At 40.2% G+C, this 21138-nt stretch overlaps 1 protein-coding gene across 1 annotated transcript; it reads right to left on the bottom strand.

The window, feature by feature from the left end:
- Positions 1–1540: 1540 nt before the first annotated feature.
- On the bottom strand, positions 1541–9672 carry LOC121728243 (nose resistant to fluoxetine protein 6-like). Its single transcript, XM_042116384.1, has 15 exons — positions 9507–9672; positions 9291–9427; positions 9145–9255; positions 8999–9109; positions 8853–8963; positions 8640–8752; positions 7207–7412; positions 6325–6512; positions 5052–5203; positions 4143–4325; positions 3814–3987; positions 3583–3733; positions 3234–3423; positions 2530–2672; positions 1541–1680 (listed from the first exon to the last, which is right to left on the bottom strand). Exons 1-15 carry the CDS (start codon positions 9670–9672, stop codon positions 1549–1551), a joined length of 2268 nt encoding a protein of 755 aa, XP_041972318.1. The 3' UTR covers positions 1541–1548.
- Between the last annotated feature and the right edge of the window lie 11466 nt (positions 9673–21138).

The raw sequence follows: 21138 nt of genomic DNA, 5'->3' as shown, positions 1-21138 counted from the left end.
ACATTTCGCTGCCAGCGATCGTACGCGAGATGCTGAGCAGCAAAAATTCCTGGAGAGCAGTCGCGACATTTGCCGAGGAGGTAATGTCAGCGAAAGAGGAGTCAGAGTGCAGACGTGAGGCGGAGTCACTCGACCCTCAGAGGATGCCAAGACAAAGACACAGGGCCAGACATGGCCCCGACATCCCGACTTAGCGGGAAAGCTCGGGGCGACGCCGTCACCCAACAGCACCGAGCTCCCGAGTTGGCTGCGATGCGCTAAGGGTTCCGCGCATCGCATCATAGTACAGTGCAGTGTGGGCCTAACAGCCATGCACTAGTGCCTTTAGGGGCATTCGCTGACAGGGTTGCGGTTGTGTATCCCGCGTATCCCGTGGCTCTGCCTAAAGCGGAAAGTAGGAACACTCGTTGGATTTTTAGTGGATATGCCCAGGCGCGGCCTCACCGCCCTGGGGAGTCACACATACCCCGGTAGCCATCCCCAGACCGCCGGGGATGCGTAATTGCATTTCCCCAACGATAAAAAAAAAGTATAGCTTCGATATTCAAACTTTGCGCATTTAATAATTATGCTCATGTCAATATATGGCAGTTTAATTTTTGAACTATCTGGCATTATCCAAACCAAAGTTACGAGGGTTCAAAAATACGACGAAACGTGAGATGTCCTTGCCCGGTGCCCTTGCGCTTCGCTTAGCTCGTCTTGGCGGGGGCACTACCGTGCACCCAGATATTTTTACTTGGAAATCGGTTTTAATTTTTTTGTTAAAAATTGTTAAACTTACAGCTTAGACTATAACACAACCAGAAGCTGAAAAAGAAATTGGTGGAGAATTTTATGAGATTATATTAGATGCAAAAGCTTTGTTAACAGCTCTTAAACGGATGTTATTTAGCACAGAGTTACGAGTAAGAATTAAGATTTAGGGTCAATTTACACTAGCGCAGAGTCGAAACGCATCGAAGCAAAATATCAAAAACTGAACATAACAAATTCAATTTTAACTCCGGAGCATTACGCACACATTACTTGATACTTCTCAAATTTTAAAAAGATATAAGATAGACCTGCGGCATTCTAATTCGCGCGAATGCGCGCCTCTTTTTAAAATCTCAGAAGTAATGTGTGCGTTACTCTCTGGAGTTAGGGTTAAATTTGTTATGTTTAGTTTTGGTAATTCGCTTCGATGCGCTCGATTCTGCGCTTTAAAGGAGTGAGCACACTGAGACTTGCCGTGCCGGGGCTCAGCGTGCCGGGGCTTATCGCAAAAATCGAGGGGGATTTTTGCGATAAGCCCCGGCACGCTGAGCCTCGGCACGGCCCGTCTCAGTGTGCTCACTCCTTTATGTAGCACTGGACGTTCCACGCGGCTCCGCCCTCCTGAATTGGAAATTCCACGGAAACCGTACATTTCCCTGCACCTAAGATGTTTGTCCCTCCACAAATAAAAGATAAAAATACACGGCCCCGTTATTATGAAATAATTAAACAGTACAATTATTATAGTATTGTTTAATTCATTGCAGCATAACATCTTTTCAAAAGTGTTTAGTCGGTTTTCACAGCCCGACTCCTGGTCTTGAGCTCGCGGTACAGGCGCTGCGTCGGCACCTCCACCAGCAGCGCCAGCACCGCCGCCATGGCGTACGACATTGCCCACACACCAAACATGTTGAAGATCTGAAACAAGATCAGTTGGTAGATTCAGCCAATGATGGTTGTCGAAATTATATTTGCCACCAGGTGGCGCGATGTAGCCGGGTCTATCGTGTCAAACTACTGTCATGTGTCACGATAACATGTCTATTTGACATGATAGATCCTAATTCCTAAGGCTACATCGCGGCACCTGCAGGCTTAGCATAACAACAGTAGAAATGGGAAAGGATGGGCATACTGACAGATTTTAGTGACAAAATGACGGATTGCCTTTGTCTAACTGTCACTTGGTTTATTCTTCCGTAGAAAGAAACTGTTTCTATGGTGACCGTGCTAAGCTACAGTTGGTGTAGCAAATATAATTTCAACATTGAGTGGATAAATAAAGTGAGTAGTGAAGAAAAATCGTTTTAACGCCGGTATTACGTTGGTAACTTCACCTGTTTGAATACCTGTAGCTGCACCATGAGTTTAAAACTTTAAAGCTATAGTATTTATCGATACTCGATACCGACTACGTAAATATTTAGTATGGCGATTTTAGTTCCACAAGTGACCGCTAGAGGCGCTGCAAAATTTGCCATACTAAAAATTTACGTAGACGGTATCGAGTATCGAAAAATACTATAGCTTTAAACTCATGGTAGAGCTACAGAACAGTCAAAACTTTTTCAATACGCCAGATTTTCACTTCACTTATTGCTGTGGAACTGCAGCTAGCAAAACTCGTGCAAAACTCGAAAATCTCTCTTTCAAAGGATGGCACAGAGTATCATACAATTCTCTTTTAGAAGACCTACATGTTCTTATTAGTTCGGAAAGTAGCCGTATTGCTATTTGACACAAAAAATAGTTGGTCTTAGTACTCACCAGTCTGAAGCTGCTGAGGTGTACTGGCCTGTCCTGTGCTATCAGCTGGACCCTGGCGATGGGGAAGTGCACCAGCAGCACGGGCAGGGACAGCCGTGCCATCACCGAGTACACGTTGCCCGTGAGGAATCTCCGCAGGCACTCTAAGACAACAAACCGAAGCTCTGAATGTTATGGACATTGGACAGCCACCGTCACCGAGACCTAAGACCACCTGAAACTTAACCGAATCATGCATACAACCTTTACTACCTAAGTTTTTTGTTCACCGATAGGCGATAGCATTGATGCAAGACCAAATAATATTTAAGTAGCGCCTGCAAAAGTGAAATAGCATCGTGCTAGCTACAAATAATATTGTAAGGAAGCTCAACGTGTAGCAAGCATAAAGTTAATATACCTAGCGGAAAAGAGCAACAATCTCGAGCTGTCAAACGAAAACGAACTTGCTTTACATCTGTGTGTTAAAATATGTGTACGTATACACTTACATAAGCATGTTTGAAATGTTTGAAGCATGTTCTATGAGATTAAATTGTCAACGTGCGGCACGTGCCGACTGGACGTCAAAAAAGAGTGCTGCTGTCATGTATCACTCGTCTCTTTTTACCACGCAGTGTTACTGATAGTGACATCTCGCTTGCTCAGGCCTTTGTTTCTCTATTCCGCTAGGTATATTAACTTTATGGCAGCAAGATACTTACTCTTCCCACCGAGCAGAATTTCCATCATAATGACTGCGACAAGAAGACAGAAGACTGGTCCTGTCAGCCCAGTTAGCAGGGCGTATCTGAGCCGAGTGGGCCTATGTGGTGGTTGGGGGTGGACGCTCGGCCAGAGCACAACCCACACCAATATACTCGGTACTGACCATCTCGCAACAAAACGATACACCTGCAAAAATGAAAGATTTTTTTATGTAAATTATTATAATTATGTAACTCTATTCTACGAAACCCTGCTAGCCCTGCCCTCTACCGAACCACCCCTCGATTTTGATGTTTAATTATTAATGTTATTCCTGTAGATTTATGAGTGCTTCTGAATTTTTACCTTGTAAGAACGTAGATCATAATTCGATGTCTTGATTGTACGATGCGCGTGCGCCAGCAGCAGCCCCGTCAGCGCGGCGAACGCGTTGCCCCAGGGCGACTGGTACAGCACGTCGAATGTAGACACGCCCACATATTCATCTCTAACGTTGCTGAGGAGAATGGATGATAATTTGATTTGGTAATAGGTTCATACATCTAAGTAACTGTTCAAAGTGATAAAGCATCTTACTCAGGAAAATGGAGTGCGTACAAAGGTACTAGGTTCCACGCGTAGGCCAAGTAGACGTAAAAAACGGCGGCGGTAGCGAGCAGCACCGCTAGCACCGGCACAGCGCGACGACCGCGCAGCAGCAGCGTCAGCAGCAGACCTGCCGCGTACAGCTGCATGTCTGCTGCCAGGTACCTGGGGATGAACATAATATCTCTCATCACTATATTATAATGTTTTGTAGACTTGGCTGATCACCTATGGACGGCAATAAATGCTTAAATCAGGTCTACTCTTATTTCAATTATTAAGTTCTCCTTTTTTATGTCCTAGTAGAATGTTGAGCTCACCAGGTTGGTCCAATGCACTTGAGGGAAGTGTTGAAGTTGTTAAAGAACAGCAGATGCGTCCACCACTGCTGCCGACACGTGGCCACCTCGGTATCTATCGCCCAGTGCCACATAGGCCCGGAGGCATTGTACTCATTCAAGGTCACCATGTAGAGGATCATAAACGCGTAGCTCGGGAGAATCCTGAAAAATCTTCTATATTGTAATATGCTTTATAACACACACTCGTAAAAGGCCACTCCAATTTTCCTCAAAAATATATCGGACAAATAATAATATAATACATTGGTATTATCAAACTGATTTAAGGTCAACGCGACGTTGGAACGTTGGTTTGATACTACCATCGAGGAAATTGATTCCTTGGCAGTTAACAGAACAACCTCATTTGGTCGAATCATGTTAATTCAATGTTACTGGTCTGTCGGCTAGCTTTGACGTAACGCGACCAAACTACCATAGAGGAATAATATAATCATTGCAAACTACGTAGGTCCTCCATCTGAAATATATCATACCATCAAACATCGAGAAAACATGTAGACAAAATTTTCTCGTTGTACATCTTAGGCCGGCTGGAAATGTTCATCAATTTATATCTACACCCAGTGGCGGGGCAAGACCTAAATTTGATGTGGGCAAGATAATATATCTTGCGAGGCCCCCTAAAATATTATTATACTTTGCGAGGCCTACTTATGAATGACGCAAGAGTACGGATTTGTTGAGAGAAAGAATTTTTTGATACTCAAACTTTTATTTATAAAACTTTTTATTTATTAATATTTTTGAGCGTCAAAACTCATAAATCCTTTAAAAAATCGGCCTCGTCGCCTACGCCATAGGTTCCCTCTGTCTACACCCATGACAAAAGCAAACATTAGCAACATTAGCAACACTTAGGCTCACCTCACGATTCTATCTTTCATTGTCTCCACGAAAGTCTTCTTGGCTGCCACAAAGTCCTGTTGGAGCACTTTTCTCGCCATCAGAAAGCTGGACACGATGAAAAAGACTTGCACCATCAGAGTGAGGTTCCCAGACAGCAGCCACAAAGAGCTCTGTGCAATCGAATAATATTTAATGTATGAAAATGTATATAGATATAATATTATTAATTGTTATTTTTATGTATTTTGACATTCTCTACTATTTAATTATTATCGATGACATGTAAATGGTGATATTATTAATTAAACTAATTTGCTGAACAATTACTAATTAACATAATATTTTGTACTATTCTATTGACTGCTGTTATGTAAATTCTATATACGAAATTGCTCTAGATTATAATAATATAAAAAAAGTATTTATATAAGAAGTAATTTAATAGATTTATATTATAATGTGAATTTTAATGTAAACATTTAGTTTTATCAACAATCAATAATTGTAAATAGTAACTAAGTAAAATAACTTTTGCATGCCCCTAGTGCTGTGTGCCCCTACCCCTAGTGGCCTATGCGCTGCAACTAAACTGAATGTAACACCTATATCCTACACACATAATGCAAAATAAATGATTTGATTTAAATGTAGCAATTAAAATTAAGGCACGCTACACGTTGCAACGACAACATGGTCATGCCGAAGTTCAAACGCAAAAATGAATGGAAATAAATGAATGAAAGCATGACATCGTGAAAAAAATTATCGTGCATTATTCTTGACGACGTATTTACTAGCGTCAGAGGATTCCACACCGCCATTTTTTCCATACAAACGCTGTCCCCTGTTTCCTCCCTGGATAATGCTAGTAGAGTTATAATTTTTTTCCTGAATATCTACGGCCACTAATACAATGTCCCTATGTTTTCTTTTTTTTTCATAATTTAATTATTAAATAAGATATGAACGTTCAAAAACCCAAAAAAAATGGCCAGATTTTCCACTGTGTTCAAACGTCCAGAAAACAGATTTGGATAGATTATACAAAAAAAGGAAAACATAGGAACACAGCTCAAGCCTTTTTTTAATCTTTAATGAAAAAAGTACTTAAATCGGTTAAGTTTTGGAGAAGGAATCAGGGGACAACGAATCGTTGATTTTCTGGATTTTCTGCAGTTGTCTCTATCGCGTTCTGCGGTATAGGCTTGAGGTAAGGGAGACAGCTATAGATATTACACGTACTTTTTTTTCATTTCTCTAGCCGCTGTGGTATCCTCTTAAGTACTGTCACCTGTTCGTAGAAGCGAGTGTCGGCGGTCTGGAGCATAGATAAGCCGCCCGCGTGCAGGCCGATGAGGACAAGCATCGAAATTGCCCGAAGACCGTCCAGGAATCGCAGGTCTGGTTCAGTACGCGGCGACGGCTTCGCCAGCGTCCACAACGAGCGAAGCACCGACCACGATAGTGCCCACCCCATATCTGAAGATCGGCAATAGTGACTACTGACTAGTTCAGTCAACCCACAGTTCTATTTGAGTGCTCTAAATATAATAATAGCTCCCACACCGGTTACGGTGACGGTGGCCGGTTTCAGTGAAACCAGGCCAGCTACACAGGCGTAATTTTAAAGTGCGCAGTACACAAGAGCACTCTCTATTCCTTTACTCCCATAACCCAGTGGGACGGAAGACCGACACGACCGGCGAGAGATCAGGTGCAGGACGGACTTTTTACATGCCCATCCGACGCATGGATCATCTTACTTGTCAGACAATCAGGTGATTAGCCTGCATTGTCCTAACCAAACTTGGAAATAACATATTTCCAACGTGGGAATCAAACCCACGACCTCCGCCGAGTCAAGAGCCGCGCTCTATACCACTAAATCACGGAGGCGAGGCTCTAAATATAATGTTGTAGGAAAAGGAATTACATAATGTAACTGCATGAAATAGGAGAAGAAGTTGGAGCAATGGGAGGAGAGGAATAGATTCGCCCTCTCATGTCGTGAGAAGTTTAAACGATGTATAATGTAAAAGGAAGACATTGGATTGTTTCGTAAAGGAACATCGGAGGGCATAATATAGGTATTTCACGGTCATACTATTTTAGTACAAACATGGAATAATTGCAAAGGTTCTGCAACCTTTGCAGTTTTCCAATATAATCTCACCTTTTTTCCTCTCATGGGATAGTCTCACGTGCAGCACGGTGCTGACAATAACTGCGATCACGAGAACAGCCAGCAGGGCGAGGAAGGCCGCCCCCGCCGCCGTCAGCCGCCCGCCCTGCGGCTCGCGCGTGCAGTACTCCAGCTGCGTCAGCCCCGCCGACATGTTGTACTCCGATAGCATGCTCGAGTTCACGCATGACGCGAACCTAAGTTGTTAACACGTAAGATGTAAACGTTTAACTTACAAATTTTAATGTTAACAATATGTAGAGACAAATTACTCTAAGGGCGCGTTCAGACGTGCGGATTCAGCGCGCGTCGCGTGCTTTCCTAAACGCTATAAGCAATTTGAGGTTCTATGCCAAATTACATAAAGATTATTTTCATACATTTCCACACACCGCTTACGCATAGAAAACAGGCACGTCTGAACACGCCCTAACGAAAAAGAGGCGTATATTGCTAATTTTAGAAAAAAGTGGATCTGAACAATTAAAGCTCCCGACCTGTTACTAATCTAATCTAATTAGCCGTTTGTGTCCCACTGCTGGGCAAAGGCCTCCCCTCTTTCCTTCCACACGTGTTTGGCTACTCTTTATCAACAGCGTCTAGTTCGTCGCGCCACCTTTTCTTGGGTCTGCCCCTGGGCCCTGTTTCGCCGACCTTCGGTAGCCACTCCGTAACTAAACGCGCCCATCTGTCCGGGTGCATGCGGGCGACGTGCCCTGCCCAGCCCCACTTTTAAGACCAGCAGCTTTTTTACCCACATTCATTATTCTTGTCTTGGAGCACAGTGCGGTGTTTCGAATATTTACGGTCAATCTTTTTGACACCTAAAATGCTGCGCTCCATTATAGCTCTTTTATTTAATGGACGACTATCCAAGATGGGGAAATAGTTATTTTTATTATAGATTAGTACAGTAAATTATTGTCATTTACAAAAAACTATTTTAGAAAAGTACATAAGTACTATAATTATAATTTTAACTTTTCTCATTCACTCATTAACATAAGTAATCTATAATATCCATCCAATCACTCTGAATAATCAACTCTCACATACTCTTATACCTAATTACATATTAAATAATTTTTCATATAATATACAATTAGTGCAGACTCACACTTGTTACAATGTTACAGTGTACAATTTCTTCATTCATATTCATGCAAACTATTATTGATATGAAAACTCCAATTCAGTTCAAGCAGTAAAGTTTATATTAATTATCTGTCACTCAAATGGTCATCTTGACATCACTATTCACTAGGCTGGTGTCATATTATGGACTAGAGATTCCATATGACACCACTGGTGGTGTCGTTTTAGTGGTATCAAATGGAAGGAACGAACATCTGCAGCGCAGAGAATCTCTAGATATAGCCCTTTCCTTGGCATATACCGGACATTCATTTAAAACTTATACTAACCACTCATGGTCCTCAAGGTCCTGGTGTTCTTCGCGTGGACAGCGCCGCGGCAGGCACACCCCGCGGTGTATCAAGCTATGGTTGGAGCGCCAAATCCAGTCCTTAGAGTATTTCTGAAATCATCATCGTTAAAGTGGTTTAGACCTTAGTTTCTCGCCCCATTCTAACAATTCCAGATAACAAAATAAACTTCTAGAAGCTTCTAGACCCTACCTGCATCATGTGGAACAACTCGTTCCCCGGTGGCGCCTCCAGCCGGAACAGCCCGAAGCAGTAGACGCCGTCGCGCATCAGGCAGCCGTAGTACTCGTCCAGCTCGTACAGCTGGGGCAGGGAGTAGTACTCCGCGTCTGTCTCACCTGTCTCATGTGGAACAGCTCGTTCCCCGGTGGCGCCTCCAGCCGGAACAGCCCGAAGCAGTAGACGCCGCCGCGCATCAGGCAGCCGTTGTACTCGTCCAGCACGTACAGCTGCGGCAGGGAGTAGTACTCCACGTCTGTCTCACCTGTATCATGTGGAACAGCTCGTTCCCCGGTGGCGCCACCAGCTGGAACAGCCCGAAGCAGTAGACGCCGCCATGCACCAGGCAGCCGTAGTACTCGTCTAGCACGTACAACTGGGGCAGGGAGTAGTACTCCACGTCTGTCTCACCTGTATCATGTGGAACAGCTCGTTCCCCGGTGGCGCCTCCAGCTGGAACAGCCCGAAGCAGTAGACGCCGCCGCGCACCAGGCAGCCGTAGTACTCGTCCAGCTCGTACCGTTGCGGCATAGCATAATACTCCTTATCTAAAATTTTGGTTAGATTTTTTACCATTTTGAGTAGACATGCAATAGCTAATTACAAATTAGTAACATTACTATGTACCGGTGATAATACTGTATGCGTCGAATGTCGGGTTCTCCTCCTGGCTCCGCCACCTCAGAGCTTCCAGCAGCGCCACGACCCCCAGGGTCAGCAGCAGCCGGTGCGACCGCCCCCATCGCGCCAAACACTTCCACACCGCCCCGAACAGCGCGCTGGCCACAGCCATTGCTTCTTGCGAGTGTCTAAATCAATTGAATTATTAATTATTATTATTTAACCGCGCTATAAACTCTAATAAACTAGCGACCGCCCCGGCGTCGCACGGGTATAAAATATACCCGTGCGATGAAAGCCACTGAAAAAAATGATAGCCTATAATCGTTCACGTGTTCTACTTCTAATCTGTGCCAAATAACATAAAAATTTCTCCAGTAGTTCGCGACATAAGCCCTTTCAAATAATTCCTCCCGTATTTCCACATTCTCCTATTAGTCTTAGCGTGATAAAATATCGCCTTCTTCAATAAATGGGCTATCTAATACTGAAATAATTTTTCAAATCGGACCAGTAGTTCCTGAGATTAGCGCGTTCAAGTTAGCCCTTTCAAACAATTGTCCCCGTTATTTCCACATTTTCCTCTATTTCTTCGCTCCTATCAGTTTTAGCGTGATAAAATATAGCCTATAACCTTCCTCGATAAATGAGCTATATAACACTGAAAGAATCATCAAAATCCGTTGCGTAGTTTTAAAGATTAAAATGAACAATGGGACATAAGGGGAAAAAAAGCGACTTTGTTTTATAATATTATGTATAGATAGATATATGTTTAGCCCGCAAGTTTGTTGCACCAAAATTAGTTTATAGCGCGGGAGCCGAACCCTTTTCCGAGATAAAGAGTATCCATGGAAAGGACATACCTTTCCCGGGACTCAAAATATATCCACACAACTGCAAAATATGCTTAGTGGTTAAGGCGTGAAGAGGTAATAGACAGACAGACAGAAAGAAAGTATGGATGTCATAGCCCGCGACTTCTTGCGTCGAAATTTTACGTGTGGGAACCTTACTCTTTTTTTGGGGATAAAAACTATGCTATGTCCTTTCTTGGGACTCAAAGTAGCACATATTCTCGTAGTATGGATGATGCTCCTTACCCTTTGAAATGTCGTGTCATTTTTTTTGCTTTACTAATAATAAACTCTACTAGATAATATCATCTGAGCTTGTTTCCCGATATAAGAAAAATAATATATTCAGTACTTACCCTTAACGTTAAAGTGATAGCTTCTTCGGTGATAGACGCACACCTACCTTGACAATGTAACAATAACTAAACCACTGACCACAATACTCCCAGAGTGCACGGTTACTCTAACGCTCATTTTCTGAAACATACCTCTAATTTTATGATAATAATCAACTCTATTTTTATGATAATCAACAGTTATCAACCGTTACTTGTTAAGCGTAGTTACCAGTTATGTTTAAAATTTTTAAATTCATAAAGTTCTGTTAAATGCTCCAGTTAGGCCGCGTCCCCGTCAAACACGGCGCGGCGCCGTCACCGTGACATCTATCTAATATTACAAATGCGAAAGTATCTCTGTCTGTCTGTCTGTCTCGCTTTCACGCCAAAACTACTGAACCGATTGTAATGAAATTTTGTACACATATAGTCTAAAGTCTGAGAAAGGACATAGGCTACTTTTTAACTGGAAAAAGGGGTTGAAAGAGGGTGAAAATACGTAAATTTGTTCAAATTAAGTTAGTTCCAAAATTCATAACAGATGGCGCTAAGAGTCATCTACATCGCGGTATCGCTTGCTCTTAAGTGTTTTCTATAAGAGGTGGTACCATCCTAAATTATAATTTTCGATTCTTTAGATTGTTTTACACGATTTTATACAACTTACTGCTCATTACTTTATCTATGCAGTATGCAGTGACGTGACCTTAAGCCTATGAATGATAAATTATAGCTGCTTATGGGTAAAGTTGTGTAATGGTCTAAATAAGCTTTAAAATTTGGCATAAATAAAGTTTAATTTAAAATAATGAAATATTATGTGCACACTGCACAGCTGTTTTTGGGCATTTCGATTTAAGGGGTACCAGGGTTTTAAAAAGCTTTTAAATTTGACAACAATTTTGTTGATACCGCGCGCTATAAATTGAAGTCCACGCAGACGAAGTCGCGGGCAACAGCTAGTATAAATAATATAACCACAGAACCTCACAAATATTATATTTGTTGCACCATGATCATTAATTATATGTAATTATAATAATTTAACCTTAATAATATTTTTATAAACTTTTTAATTTTTTGATGAAACAACTAGAGTAGGTTTTGTTATAGTAAAGTTCATTAACCATAACCGGCCAAAATTCTCCGGTTACGTTATTACTAAGGTTGGGTTAGGTTAGGTTAGTTATAGTTAAAGTTAGTTGCACCAACTATCTTTAACTATAACTGTATCTTTAACTATAAAAAAAAAAAAAAAAATTAACCCAACAGACATCTGTGAATTTCTCCGGTTAAAGTTATGGTTAAAGTTAAAGCTAAAGGACGCCATATTTAACTATAACCATAACTTTTACTTTAACTTTAACCACGCCTCTGGTGTAACCCAACCTTTATATGCGGGCTCTACACTCGCGGCGCGAATTGCGGCCGCGATTCGCGGATGCTACGCGCCGTAAACACGATGCGTACAAATACGAAGCCGCGAAGCGCAAACACGAAGCTTTTCGGGTAAACACACAAAAGGGTTAAATCAGACCATGACGTTACGCGCAGATTCATTTCTAAATTTGTTCTGAATGTATTGAAAGCTCATATTGAACAACTTTGTTTAAAAAAAAAACAGTTTATGCACTTCATGACTTATCTAAAATCTCAAGTGACAGTACAACAGTAACTGCATATAACGGTCTCAATACTGAGGTATGGCGTAATATTCTGGGGAAACTCAACAGATGTTGACATAATTTTTAAGGCACAAAAGCGATGATCAAGAGCTATGTTTGGACTGTCATCAACCGATACCTGTAAACCATTTTTTGTGAAATATAAAATTCTAATAGGTACTTACGTGTCTGTATATTTATGAGGTAGCAACTTTTGTCAAACAAAATCCAAATCTTTTTGAGCTAGCCTCGATAGCGAGCAACAGGCGTCAACGTGACACATACCGCCTTTGTAATCGTATTACAAATAGCACGCTAATATTATACTGTAGTGTATATTTTGTAGAAGTGTATTTCTATGGCTCCTGCAATTTATAATAATTTACCAATGGAACTAAAAGCAATAAATATTATGTTAGTATGTATTTTTATAGTAATTACTGATTTTTATAGTAAGTATACTATAAAAATCAGTAATTATTATACTTATTAAGAAATAAAATATATTTCTTATTAAGTATAATAATTACTGATTTTATCATTTAAATAGTATACTATATTGTCATGCCTGTCATGTCACTAAAATTTTCTCAACAATTTCTTTTCAAATAAATTAATAAAATCCAAAACGTTTCAGCTAAAAGAGGGAGAAAATACTTTCCCGTGTTCTCTCCACCGCCGATAATAATAATTGATCAAACCCCAAGAGGGAAAATTGTGAGTATGTGAACCCCATTGTGAACCGATATAATTTCTCCATACAACCACAAGGACTGCGATTTGCGAAGTGATAATATACTCCGAGAAGAAGTCTGCTGTTATCCGAGCCTATTGACAGGATACTCCGTGAAAGGTGGAAGAGCGAAATTTTGGACCTGTATTAAGATTAAATGTACCGACAAAACTATTATGTTTACAAGCATACGCTCAAGCAACAAGACTTTATTAGCGCGTTGGCTGCCTCGACAGGAGTAGTAAACCATAAGGAGCGCTTCATAGTACGGCCACAGAAAGTGAAATTCCAAAATTTACGTATGCTTTGCGGTGTTGTCAGCTCTGGAAGTTACCAGAACTTCTCCATAGCTTAGATGACACCCTAAAGCATACGCTTTCCACAATTTTAAACATAAAATTTGATGAATGTTCCTGGACCCAAGCTACACTACCAGTAAGGTTCGGTGGCCTGGGAATACGAAAAACATCTGATACAGCTTTACCGGCGTTCTTGTCCTCGGTCCACGCAAATCGCGCAGTAATAGCCAACATTTTAGAGCCCTCATCTTGCCCATTCGTCATTCCCTTTGCGGACGAGGCCAAGGATGCCTGGGACATTGCTAGTGCCGGCAGCGAGGTTCCCAAGAACACATCTTCCCAAAGGTTCTGGGACGAGCCCATCTGTGAACTGGTGCGTAATAAACTGTTTAACACGTCTACCAGCGCCGTAGAACGGGCTCGACTTTTGGCCGTAGAGAGGTGGGAGTCGGGAGCTTGGCTGCAGGCACTGCCATCTAAAAACACAGTAGCATTGCTGGACCGTAATACATTCCGTCTTGCCACTGCCCTGCGTCTTGGTGTCCCCCATGTCGTCCCCCATCAGTGTGTTTGCGGCGCGCGCGTTGACAGCTATGGTCACCACGGGTTGTGCTGCTCGCGAAGTGCCGGACGCTTTTCGCGGCATCACAACCTGAATGACCTCATTCGTCGGGCTCTTGTCACTGCCGGCGTGCCAGCGATACTGGAGCCCTCCGGTTTGGCGCGCGACGATGGCAAGAGACCCGATGGAATGACCCTGGTGCCCTGAAATGTGGGTCGGGCCCTTGTGTGGGATGCTACTTGTGTCGACAAACTCGCCTCGTCCCATATTCAGAGCACCTCGAGATGTGCGGGCGCAGCCGCAAACCAAGCAGAGAACCTCAAGCGGCGCAAATATGAGAACCTCAGCGGAGATCTTATATTTGAACCGTTTGGGGTGGAAACTCTAGGCGCATGGGGTCCGGGGGCACATAAGCTTTTTAGAGGAATATCTAAGAAGCTTGTTGAAGCCACCCGAGACCCCAGAGCTGGGAGCTACCTGGCACAGCGGATAGCAATTGCCATCCAACGTGGCAATGCTGTCAGCTTGCTGGGCACTCTGCCAGATGGGGACGACTTGGGCAAGTTTTTCTTTTTATAGTTTTATATTTAAAGTTTGTATATATAATATATCTGTATATTTTAGATTGTATTTTAGTGTTTAGATTTCTATCCTATTATTCTTAACTTTAATATTATAATAACATTTTTCTATAAGTTATCTTTTAATTGTTTCTTAAATATGATGTAAATTAAAGATAGTTGTAGAGTAAATTAATTTAATACTATTAATTTATGACATGAAATGTAATTAATTTTTAATTTTTATTTTTTATTTATTTTATTTTATATTCAGAAGGCTCACAGACAAATAACTTAAATAGCTAGTACAATAATTTAGATAACTAAATAGCTAATGACAAGCCTCCACATGTATGTAAAAAGATAATCATTATACAAATCAGCACAAATGTGTCAAACTATATTAATCTTAAATATACTTATATTAACTAATTTTGGAAAGATAAAGACAAATAACTTAAATACAAGAGAAAAAATAATAATACAATGAGAGTTATGAGCAAAACCAAGTAATAATACAAAGTACCTCAAACACAATTATTATACAATCCTAATCAAAGAATGAATTTGCCAATAGTCGTTTTACAACGTTAGATTTAGTACAAAATAGGTCAATGTCCATGTCCTGCGATACTTTATTAAAAGCATAAGTGCTTCGTAAGAAAAATTGCATTATTTCTATTATAAGTTGTTGCAGAAGGTACATCAAGTAGAGGCCGGTGACAAAATCCTTGTCGGTTGGTTCGTAAATTTATTTTTGAGAGTAATTCAGGGCAGTCGATGGAACCATTTGCGATGTTCACTAAGAAACATATGTCACTGATTTGGCGCCTGAGTTTGAATGGCAAAAAATGATACCTTCTACAGCGTTGGAAGTAGCTATCTGAACATTGCTGTGCCTTATAATCAAGATATCTATGACTATTATGCTATGATAATCTTCTTTTAAATAAGTATTGACTACGTTACCACCACCTGACAGATTTAATTTTTTTTTGGGTACACAGGAAGTACAGAGCAAATGTTTGGAAAAAAAATTAAAGTCGCTGAACCTAACATTTTTTTTCCATTTTTTTCCCACCCCACTACATCCACCCATCGTCCACGGCCAGCCAGCACGCAGATTATCAGAAAAGGTTGTTCAGGGAAGTAGCTAATGGAGTTTTAATACAGCTGAAGCCACATGACCGATTTGGTCGCCAGCTGTCCGTCGATTAACTTTTGCACGCAAACGAAAATTACATCATACAAACTGTAAGTTCATTAGTATTATAATGAGTGGACCTATAGAATATCTGATGATCTGAGGACCGGATCAGAAGGTCCTGCGTTTCCAAGTTCAGTGAGCGTTTGGGAAATATGCATAATGTATGGAGTGTTTATTGCAAAAATAAAAATAGACTATTAAACCTTGTAATACGTTTTATTAACAACTTCCTCATAGCTCATGAATTATTTCGTACCTTAACGGTTTCATTGATTTTAATAATAAAACTTTAAAATAAGAAACCGGCCAAGTGCGAGTTGGACTCGCCCATGAAGGGTTCCGCAGCAGCAATAAGGTTTATTTTCATGAAATTCAAAGGTTTTTGATTTATTTTTAGATTTCAGTTGATTTAATGAAAGTTAAATTAAGGTTTACCATTTATGACGTATACAAAAAACTACTTGTTAGATCTCGTTCAAACCAATTTTCGTTGGTAGTTTTTTATAGTAATGTACATCATAAATTTTTTTAGACTTATCATGCCCCTACTTTAGAAGTTAGAGGGGGGGGACAAACATTTTACTACTTTAGAAGAGTCTCTCTCGCAAACTATTCAGGTTAGGAAAAAAATATGTTAGAAACCTACACGCATAGGTTAGATGAAATTTTTTTTTTTTGGTTTCAGTTGTGCGGACCTATGCGGACCCCTAATATTTTTAATATTTTTTTATTTTTGTATCAAAATCTTAATGCGGTTCACAGACTACATCTACTTACCAAGTTTCAATAGTATAGCTCTTTTAGTTTCGGAGAAAAGTGGCTGTGACATACGGACGGACAGACAGACAGACAGACATGACGAATCTATAAGGGTTCCGATTTTTTCCATTTGGCTACGGAACCCTAAAATAGTGGAAGTTTCTTGCTGCTGTTTTATAAAACATCTTTTATTTTTATCTTAAACTCAGAGTAAAATGTAATACAAGTTGCTGAAATTAGAAGGCCGATCGTCAGCTAGGGCGAATAAAGCAAAAAAAATCGGCTAAGAGCGAGTCGGACTCGCGCACAAAGGGTTCCGTACCGTTATGGAGAGAAAATAAGGAAAATATTGTGTTTTTTGTATGGGAGCTCCCCTTAATAATTTATTTTATTTAAATTTTTTCTTAATAATTCGTTAATTTACAACATTAAAAAAATCCGCTAAGAGTAAAAGTGTTTTTTCACTCTTTTCTTAGCTTACAGTTTTACTTGTTTGTAAATCTAAGCGTGGTGGTACTATAATGGTCCATACCAATATTTTATTTTGCAAAATTATGTCTAATACGGACGGACAGAATCTGTCTGTCCGACTGTCTGTTACCTCTTCACACCCAAACCGGCAACCGTAGAACCGATTTTGCTTATTTAAGTCCCGGGAAAGGACATAGGATACTTTGTATCCTGGAAAAAAAATATTATACTTTAACTACCGGCTATTTCCATTGTTTTTGAAATTGCGAATTTAGTTCTGCCAGCGGACATCGACAACATGATTCATGATACATTCAAAATAGTATGTAAATTAGCAGACATTACATAACACTTATACGGCCTACGGGCATACAAAGCTTGTTTTAGCTTTTAGGTATGATTTGAAAAACAATATTTCTACTAATTGACGCATTTTTGAACGAATAAGGGCCGATTTTTCAATCGTCAGATAAATTTTACCTAAAGAATAAAATATATTATGACATTTTGACATTTTATTCATATGGAATCTGTCAAAACGCTAAATTTATTCCTGTGATAAAAATCTGACAATTGAAAAATCAGCCCTAAGTGAAATAAATAAAATGCAAAAAAACGGAATTGATATACCTCTGCAATATAACAATTATACTAGATGACGCCTTTTTATTTGGTCTGAGGATGACGTCGCAACTACACTGCGCCAAAATTTGTTTATCGCGCGGGAACCGTGCATTTTTTTGGAATCAAAGTAGATTGTCCTATATCCTTTTCATGTACATTAAAAGTATGTACATTGTACATTCTTATCAAATTACATAAAAATCTGTTCAGCGTTTTAAGCGTGAAGAGGTAACAGACAGACAAACAGAAAGACTTTCGCATTCATAATATTATCAACATATAATAGTCTGGATGAGGGTTGCTTATCTATAAAGGTAGAATTATATTTTATACACACCAAGCGAAGCGCGGGCACTACCTTTTTTTTTTATGAAATAAGGGGGCAAACGAGCAAACGGGTCACCTGATGGAAAGCAACTTCCGTCGCCCATGGACACTCGCAGCATCAGAAGAGCTGCAAGTGCGTTGCCGGCCTTTTAAGAGGGAATAGGTTAATATAGTAAGGAAGGGAAGGGAATAGGGGAGGGAAGAGAGGGGAATAGGGTAGGGGATTGGGCCTCCGGTAAACTCACTCACTCGACGAAACACAGCGCAAGTGCTGTTTCACGCCGGTTTTCTGTGAGAACGTGGTATTTCTCCGGTCGAGCCGGCCCATTCGTGCCGAAGCATGGCTCTCCCACGTATATACCTTACCTACCTACCTTTTCTCAGTGTTTCGTTGTTTTTTTGAACCCTCATAGAGTTGGTTTCCAATGTCACAGATATATTCTTAGGATATGATGTCAGTAATAGACTAATTAAGGCGACGCCTTGATAATTTGGCTGTAGCGATATCGATTTTTCTCAGTAATGACTAAAGCTAAGAAATTAAAGCATCGTCAGTATTCGTCATGTCTTTGTCTTTGAATTACCCATAGCATAACACGATTGGTCAACTTTTATAACACACAAAAATTATTCAAAAAGACCTCTGTAAAAAAAGGGATTCTAATTTTGCCAACAGAGGAGAGTGATTGAAGCTTCCATTTGTACATAGATTTTTCAATCAGATCAAATTTATCTTTCTTTAGGGCAGTCAATAATTGGATACTGTATTACGGCTTGAGGCGGTGCTAGTAACGATAAATTCATAAACATCGAAAGAAGCCAACGTTGCTTGCTGAAAATAATGTATCGTAAGCCGTATCGTTTCTCTACTGAAGAACTCTACTCCTTGTGCAAACTTTTGTCTATGAGAAAACTCTACGTGCTATCTCTGGTTCTTAGATGTCATAAATACTTACCTCTTGAATTCATAACCAATACCATACGGCGAAAAAAGGAAAAGTTGCAGCTACGATTAAGACAAACACAACCTTTGCTCAAGGACAGTATAAATCAATCTCGGTTCACATATACAATAAAGTTAATAAATTTCTTGATATCTATTTGGTCTCCTATCAAACCTGTAAAAAAAATGGTACAGACATGGCTACTTACTAAAACGTATAAAGAAACTGAAGCACTACTCAAATATCTGGTAATCTAATGTTTTTCTCTTTTAATTCTCTCTTTTTACACAATCACTCTCACTCACACACACACACACAAACATACATATACATACTCACACACACACACACACACACACACACACACACACACACACACACACATAAAATTAAATATTGTTATAACTTGTTTTTTTTTTGTAAATCTAATATCTATCTCTTTCTTTCCTGAAATGTTATTTACACTACTAATAGTTATGGAAGGGCGAGTTCACCTGACACAAGTGTCTCAAGACACTTACTAGGTGGATCTCATCTCTTTTGTATATTGTGTAACAAAATTGTGAAATAAGGAAATAAATTATTATGTGAAATTACTATTATTATTATGTTATGTGAGATTGGTTCATGCATACACTTTAATTTGCCCATAGCTTATATTAAATATATTTATGGTTTTTAAATTACGTGACAAAAACCATTTTGTCGCTTACGCCCTTTCCATTTCTTGCTGTTCCATTTCTTGTTTTCTATGAGAGGCTGGGCCGGCCTCTCATAGAAAACAAGCAATCTAAAACATATCCAACACGGTTTTTTACTTTAACGCGGCGTCACCTTAAACATACAATGGAATAGATCTAATACTTTAGATTTTATTGATATCATCAAATGTTTGGCTACTTTCTGAAGTGCTAGAAAGCTGAAATATGATAATATAATATCATCTAGGTTTACTATACAACCAACAAAAAAATTCATAAACTTATAACTTTCGTCAGATACATATCAGTAAATATCATGTATGGCTTGTTTTGTTACTCACTTCCGATCAGAAACTAAATATTCGCATGACCTAGACGACGGTAGCGAAGCGAATTTGCAGATATGTTGAATTTGTTGAAGTTAGGGTCGATAGAGTTAGGCTGTGTATATTCAGAAGCTTGGCTCTGCATGATATATTTTTCACAGGGCAAACCTTATATGGTGGTCTTGGCAACATTTTATATTTTACATGGAACGTTTTTGGTAGGATAATAATATTATCGTCGCGTCGCTTCTCGTTTCGGTATGAACTATAGCTATTGTCCATTTTACATAATGATTTAAATTCTCATTGAACACTGGTACAGTTCATGCGCAATAAACGCATTTGGGCGTTGGAGTTGCGGGCATCATTTAAAGAGTGAGCACACTGAGACGGGCCGTGCCGGGGCTCAGTGTGCCGGGGCTCATCGCAAAAATCCGCCTCCATACAATTTGTATGGAAGCGGATGCGCGTATCGCACACTGTGTCGGGGCGCAGCGGATTTCCGCTTCCATACAAATTGTATGGAGGCGGATTTTTGAGCCCCGGCAGGGTAAGCCCCGGCACGGCCCGTCTCAGTGTGCTCACTCCTTTAGTGTTCTATAAATATAAGGACTATATTTAAATACTACACAACCAGCGCAAACAGCCTTCAGAAACCCGGTAACCATAAAAAAGCAACCTGAAAATAAAAGAGGCAGGGTTGCCAGGGAACCGGTGGCATTCGGTATTTTCCATGTGGTACAGGAAGAGTTTGGTTCACATGTGGACAAGTTTAGGTTTTGTTTGTTTAAGTAAATATGTTGATTCGCAGACGTAAGGACGTTCGGTAAACGAGCATTGTTGCAGTTCATTTAGTAATATACCTAGTTTTCTAATTAGAGACCCTAATGCGACTCAGTGGCGTTTAAGCGCTTAATGTCGAATTATGCTGAAACTACTTTTCTGTCAGAGTTGGTATCCATAGTCCATTGCACGCATCAAGCGAAACCACTATTTTGATAGTGCTCGATTGTGCGAAGCGGTGTTGTTGTTGAAACATTCAACGTTAAGCATTATGCCGCATAATGCGCTATAATGCTCTTATTGGAAAACACCCATATTGTGTTTTTAATATGAGTTATTTAAAAACCAACAGGTTATATAATCTGCGCACCAGGACTAGGTCGCTAAGCATAAATAGAAGGGGTTTATTGCAATGCTTTTTAGGTCTTTTAGGTAAGATGCAGATATCGCCTCCGTAGGTGAGTTCGGTGGCCCAGCGGCGTA

Source organism: Aricia agestis, chromosome 6 (assembly GCF_905147365.1).
Source record: "Aricia agestis chromosome 6, ilAriAges1.1, whole genome shotgun sequence".
Lineage (NCBI taxonomy): Eukaryota > Metazoa > Arthropoda > Insecta > Lepidoptera > Lycaenidae > Aricia > Aricia agestis.
Note: the sequence above shows the minus strand (reverse complement) of the source record. Positions and strands in the feature narration are given on the sequence as shown.